The sequence below is a fragment of the Macrobrachium nipponense genome, chromosome 9, assembly GCF_015104395.2.
Source record: "Macrobrachium nipponense isolate FS-2020 chromosome 9, ASM1510439v2, whole genome shotgun sequence".
Taxonomy (NCBI): Eukaryota; Metazoa; Arthropoda; class Malacostraca; order Decapoda; family Palaemonidae; genus Macrobrachium; species Macrobrachium nipponense.
The window spans coordinates 108656289-108664095 of record NC_061110.1 but is presented as its reverse complement, the minus strand read 5'-3'; the positions used below and the strand labels follow the sequence as shown (position 1 = coordinate 108664095).

The 7807-nt window shown below is 29.3% G+C and overlaps 1 protein-coding gene across 1 annotated transcript in view; it reads right to left on the bottom strand.

The window, feature by feature from the left end:
• Positions 1-7292: 7292 nt before the first annotated feature.
• LOC135218653 (uncharacterized) overlaps positions 7293-7807 on the bottom strand; it is a 3074-nt gene continuing 2559 nt past the window's right edge. Inside the window, exon 2 of the mRNA XM_064255098.1 lies at positions 7293-7807. This exon is cut by the window's right edge and continues 952 nt beyond it. Within this exon, the coding sequence (XP_064111168.1) occupies positions 7416-7807 (392 nt within the window). The 3' untranslated portion in view covers positions 7293-7415.

Genomic DNA, 7807 nt, shown 5'->3' with positions numbered 1-7807 from the left:
TCATAGTTTATCTGTAAAATTCAAATATATACACCTATTTTGACACTGCATTTGATCATGACCTCTATAAGAGCTCTACTTCCCTGTTTAAGTAGCACGGAAAAAGCCGCTATTCGGAAAATAGAGAAGAATCTCTACAAGTGTAACGCTGCTGAAGTAGCCATTACATTTAATAAAGTATCATTATTATTATTATTATTATTATTATTATTATTATTATTATTATTATTATTATTATTATTATTGTTGAAACAAATTCGCAGTTACTATGTATATGTACATATAGTTAAAGTTAAATCTGTACAGAAAGCTTTCGGGAAACAGTTTCCCAAAAGCTCTCTGTGCAAATTTCTTTAAATATATGTACACATACATAACTGTGGATTTGTTTCTCCATTTCAAGGCTCGTGCTATTATTATTATTATTATTATTATTATTATTATTATTATTATTATTATTATTAATTATTATTATTATTATTATTATTACTCTAACTATTTAAATATCAATAACAAAGACAGAAAACGGTCAAGAAACCCTTGTGAACTTTTTGTGCTCTCATTCGCTTGTATTGATGCAGACCTCCTGGCGTCACTAGGTAACATTCAGTGTAGTACCAACCATTTTTATTTTTATTTTTATTTTTATTTTACGGTAAGTTTTTGTGGCATCGCGAAAGCATCGGTCGAGAGGTAGAGAAGGGTCGAGTTGATTCAAGGACTTTGTGTCTCACAATAATGATGATGTATCTATGAAGAGATTTGGTCTGTGCATCTCGCTCTGCTGCTCTTACAAATTTTCTATATTTAACGATATACATAATGCGTTTTTACACATTCCATCTCGTTATTGATCTTTCGTTCGGTTTTTAGATATTGGCGGTAATTTTAACCTGACATATTTCTGATAATCAATATCCACAGAAAAAATAATATAGTATCATGTTTGCTTCCTCTTCTTCTTATATTTATACCTCTCATACACTGTTCAGATATATGTATTGTTGCTCATAGTAAACCTAGGAAAACCTAATATATATATATATATATATATATATATAGTATATATATACATATATATATATATATATATATATGTATATATTATATATATTTATATATATATATATATATTATTAATATATAATATATACATCACAATATATCCTTCTCTCTCTTATACTATAGATATTTATATATATTATATATATATACAAATTAGATATAGATTTTTTTTTGTCACATATATCTCTATCTCTCTCTCTCGCTATCTATATATATACTATATATATATATATATGATATATATATATATATAATATATATAGATATATATATATTATATATTATAGATATATATATATATATAGATATATATATATATAATATATATATATAATCTATATATATATAGATAGTATATCATATATATATATATATATCTATCTATCTATATATATATATATATATAGATATATAAGTATATATATATATTATAGATATATAATATATAGATATCTATATATATGATATATATATATAAATATATATACATATATATATATATACATATAGATATATATATATATATATATATATATATATATACATAGATGTATATATATATATTAGTATATATATATATCTTGATAGTAGACGAGGTGGCCAACGCAATTTGATATAAAAAAAATATCCTTCCTTTATATCTTTCATCTTTTTTCAGAAAATCCTTTTCTTTATTACTTCATATTATTCCAAAATATTTCAAATTTGTAGTGAAACAGCATACATACTATACAATTTTTAATTTGGAGTCTTACCATTTTTGACCTTTTGTCATATTACCACCAATTTGGGCGGTATATTTCAGTATAATACTATTTTTATTTTTTACCTTCAGAGAAGGTGACTTCTGAAGGTATTGAGCGTCCGATTCTCAGGTTGTCTGAAATGTAACCTCAATTTTTACATTTTTTTACGTTAAATTTTCTCAAAAATAAGAAAAACTGGTCTTCGGTAGCTATTATCTTTATAAAAGCCTTTGATTTGGTGTAGCCCACACATGCACACGCATGCTCACGCGCACATACACATCCTCGTATATTTAGTTTTATATATATATATATATATATATAAATATATATATGTATATATATATATATATATATATATATATATATATTGACTGGTAAAAATGTTCTGTAACAACAGAATTCCATCTAATAAAAGGAGCCCATAAAAACACCAAAATGTTAGAGAGAAAAGTACTATATTTTCAGAGACTGCTGTCTCCCTTCTTCAGGTATATGAATGAGAAAAGTTTACAGAAAAGGTGGTATTTATACCAAGAGATTCGTCCACAAATAAGCCAATTTTAGGTCACCACCGCTGATAATCTTCCTTTAATCTTCTTAAGCGTTGGTTGAATGAACACTGCGTCGACGATGTCCGATGAACATCTCAAAAGGGAATTGGACATCGGACATCGTCGACGCCAGTGTTCATTCAACCAACGCTTAAGAAGATTAAAGGAAGATTATCAGCGGGGGTGACCTAAATTGGCTTATTTGTGGACGAATCTCTTGGTATAATACCACCTTTTCTGTAAACTTTTCTCATTCATATACCTGAAGAGAGAGACGCAGTCTCTGAAATATAGTACTTTTCTCTCTACATTTTGGTGTTTTTATTTTTTATGGGCTCCTTTTATTAGATATATATATATATATGCAATATATATATATATATATATATATATATATATATATATAGTATATATATATTATATGATTATATGTATATGTGTATAAATATATTTGTGTACATATATTAATTATATATATATATATAATATATATATATATTATATATATATATATATATATATATATATCGAGCTACAATGTCCTTTAATATCTAATTCGCTCTACCTCGGAATTAATATATTTTCATGTATGCTTAACCGAAGGGGAATTTCTTTTTCTCTCGATAGTAGACTTGCCTGGACCAGGGCGCGAACCCATGGATCCTTTCAAATCCAGGAACGTCAGTGAAGCTTTTACCTATTACACCACCAGTGAGAGCCTCTCGCGGTGGTGTAGAAGGTAAAAGCTTCACTGACGTTCCTGGATTTGAAAGGATCCATGGGTTCGTGCCCTGGTCCAGGCAAGTCTATTATCGAGAAAAAAAAAAATTCCCTTCGGTTAAGCATATATGAAAATAATATTATTAACCGAGGTAGAGCGAATTAGATATTAAAGGACTTGTAGCTCGATATATGTATATCACGAAATGTGATATGACCTATATATATGATATATATATATATAATATTATATATATATATATATATATATATATATATATATATATGTATATATATATATATATATATATATATATATATAAAATATATTTAAGAGTATATGTGTATTTGTGCTGAGCATGTGTGGGCTGCACCAAATCGAAGGCCTCTATAAAGATAATAGCTACCGAAGACCAGTTTTCTTATTTGCGAGAAAATTTTACGTAAAAAAAAATAAAAATAAAAATTGAGACTGCATTTCAGAGAAGCTGAGAATCGGACGGTCAATACCTTCAGAAGTCACCCTTTCTCTGAAGGTAAAAAAAAACAAAAATAGTATTATACTGAAATATGCCGCCAAAATTGGCGGTAATATGATAAAAGGTCGAAACGGTCAGCGGGGACCCCCCCCCCCCCCCCCCCCCCCCCCCCCAAATATATAACCCCCCCCCCTAAAATATAGATATATATATATATATATATATATATATATATATATATAATATATATATATGTATGTATGTATGTATGTCTATATGTATGTATATATGTATGTATGTATGTATGTATGTATATAACTGAAGGCAGACAAATCTATTTGAGGTAATAGAGCCCTAAAACCCAACTAACTCGTTTAATCTAAACCTGTCTCACCAGGTCAATTAAAAAAGATTGAGTTAGGTTTACAATACTAATTTAAATTATAAAACCCAAGCAAGTTAGTTTTTTTTCAAAATGTTATAGTGTGCTGTTACATTATTTAAAATATTTTGGAATAATATTATGAAGTAATAAAGAAACGGATTTCCTGAAAAAGATGAAAGATAGCAAGGAAGGATATTTTTTGATGTCAAATTGCGTTGGCCACCTCGTCTACAAAACCAGGGCGCTAAGCTAACACCTTTTCAGAGCCTTCCCCCTACCCCTATCCCCATCCCCTTCCGCTTCCCTTTCCCTCCACCCCCGTACCCCTTCTCCTCTCATGCCAGACCCTGGGAGGGTTAACATTCTTGATTATTTTTTATAATGACAATTCTACTAAAAGGCAGAAAGGTAGAAATAAAGTATACTCTATTTATAGTGACAAGACGAGACCCCAACATGCTGGCACTTGAGAGAATGAAACTATATCAAAAGTAACTGTCATGTCTTGGGCTGAATTGGAATTACGAAGCAGACGCTATTTAGCCTTATCACCACGTAATCAATACCCAGGTTCACCTCAGATCTTGTTATTTTACCTTTCCTTTGAACTTCGTTAAACTTTCGATTCAAATTTTCAATACACCTAGTCACCTTTCTTATCAACATTTACAGACTAGAAAGCAATCTAGTTATATAAAACACATTTTCCATGTAAGAGTTAATTATCAGTACAGTGCCAAGTACTGCAAACAACTTTCCTCTTTAGTTCTTATGTTTTTTTATAATTGGATTAGTTTTAGAGAGGTTAATAAAATTCTATTTATAATAATCTTTAGATATTTTCTGAGAGCGCAAATTAAATTTTAGAAAGAATATGCATATATTGATATTTGCCATGGTACTTGGTTTATAAGAATATTAATGTTAATATTTAGCATGTACTTGGTCTATAAGAATATCACTAAAAACGTCATGCAGTCCAAAATCTCTTGGCAATACCAATATGCGGACGTCAGTTTGCAAAGTTTCCATACCTGGTTTAACTTTTTTTTCCAGAAATTCAACCTGATTTTATTTCTATTACTTAATTTATAGTTGCTAACTGAACAGACGTTTATTGGATATAAATTGCTTTCCTGTTACTTTTAGCATTTTACACCTTTCTTAAAAATTCGAAAAGTTGCTAAAAATACGCAATTATTTGCTTTGTTACTGGAAATTACAGAGTAGGTTTCACTTATGATTATATCGATAATCCTAAACGGTGCCTTAAGGGTTTTGTTCTAAGGTCCATTTGTGAAATGAAAATTAATCCTGTTCGTGATATACATACATACAGATATATATATATATATATATATATATATATATATATATATATATATTATATATATTATATATATACATATATATATATATATATCATATATATATATATATATATATATATATTTATATATATATATATATGTATATATATATATATATATATGTATATATATATATAGACATATATATATATATATATATATATATATAGAATATATATATATATATATATATATATATATATATATATATATATATGTATGTATGTATGTATGTATAGTATATATTATACATAATATATATATATATTATATATATATATATATATATATATACATATATATATATATATGACTGGTAAAAATGGTTCTGTAACAACAGAATTCCATCTAATAAAAGGAGCCCATAAAAACACCAAAATGTAGAGAGAAAAGTACTATATTTCAGAGACTGCTGTCTCTCTCTCAGGTATATGATTCATATACCTGAAGAGAGAGACAGCAGTCTCTGAAATATAGTACTTTTCTTCTCTACATTTTGGTGTTTTTATGGGCTCCTTTTTATTAGATATATATATATATATATATATATATATATATATATCTATATATATATACATATATATATATATATAGATAGATAGATAGATAGATAGATAGATAGATAAAATGCCAGCATAGGAACAAAATAAAAAGCAAAGTATAAGTTAGAAGTATAAGCAACCAGAAAATAAGATTCGATAGCGATCATAGACCTACTATGAGATATTTACCCCGGAGGAACGCGATTCATGTTTAAATATACGATTTTGTGGGTTTTTAAAAGGATATATTGAGAACAGGTAACCTGCTTCTATAAAACATGACAGTTCCATTCATTGGATGACCTGTGTATGATTATATTTTGGCATAGCTGGGCCTAAACTTAAAATGATTTTCAAGGCAGCAAGTCCTTATATCAGACCCAATTCATCTTACGAAGAGTAACTAAAATGAATCAGCCTGCAAAGTTCCATTGAATTATTTTCCCCCGTCATGGAGACATCCTATGAAAAATACATAAAACATACTCGGATAGAAGGGAGAAATTTGATACTTTTTCAGCTTCATTGGAACGACAAAATAATTATAGCAATGTCTTTAGGATCTGTTATTTGATCGACAGAACGCAGGGGATAAAAATTTTATTTAAAGTCAGGAAGAGAATCATGACGAATTTGATTAGGATATAGGGCCCATTTAAATTCTAAAGCACCTGCACATACCCAACCGTTAAGTCTTCATACTTGACAGTGTCACTTTCTAGTATCTCGAAAACATAAGCATTTTGACATACCTGTACCACAAATTAATTTAAGAGTCACATTCCACAGACAATGGACCATAACAATAAGCATTAGCTGTAGAGAGTAAAAAATACATATCACGTTATGACATTAATTTTTTTCCCATTTCTTTGAGAAATTCTTGCTTTCTATTACTTTACTTAAATCAACTTTTCCGTCACATACATATGATTTTATTTTGCAGTTTAACTAATGGCATTAAAGCCTCAATGCCATCAATCAGCCTAAAAAATAACTCATACGTACGTATATGAAATTCTAAAAATTAAAATTAAAATACTGGCTTTTAAATTAATGGGCAATTCAACAGATCGTTAAACAGGTCACTAGAGTTGCTTCATTACTACTCCATTGTAAATAAATTCAGGCGAATGTTTTCCGTAGTTTCTTTGCACTTTATAAAACCAAAGATGCGATTCAGATCCCAGAAGTGACCCTTATATAAATAATATACTCTAAATATTTCAAATTGTGATTATATTTAATTACCTTTTAAGCAATCTCCAGATTTTATAGAATTTTCTCATTTTAAAGATAAATTTAAAGAATGAACCTAGCTCTGAAAAATTCTGGAATCTATTCTAAATATTCTTACTTGATATTTCTCCTATGACTTTCCCTTGGACTAGATTTTGAGCTAATGTTTTCCTAAAGGATGCATTAAAACACTTTATGTCGCATATAAAAATGTGTTACTTACATCAACAAAATAAATACATTATCTTAACATTGACAAAATGTCGTCAGTTCAATGCCCAGTTTCTGAACATTGGAACCCGTCGGTATTTACAATTATTTGCGATGCGGGGCACCATACTGATCACTAGGGATAATGGGTACACCACCATCAATAACTTTATGATCTCCAAGGACGGCACCACCATGGATTCCATCATCGATGATGCCTGTACCATGCTCTGCAACGATGCCTGTACCATGCGTTTCCACGATAGCTGCACCATGATCCTCAAGGATGGCTGGACCATGAACGCCATGACCACTTGCGAGGAAGCTGAGTAATCCTGCATCTCCAGGATAAGTGCCGATATGGCCACCGTAAGCTGGCTGGACGACGGGTCCCAAGTGACCGCCAATGATTCCTGAATGTCCAATTCCACCATCAATGATACCACCTCCTCCAAGATGTCCTCCATGAACTGTTTCAGCCACGACAGCATGTCCTA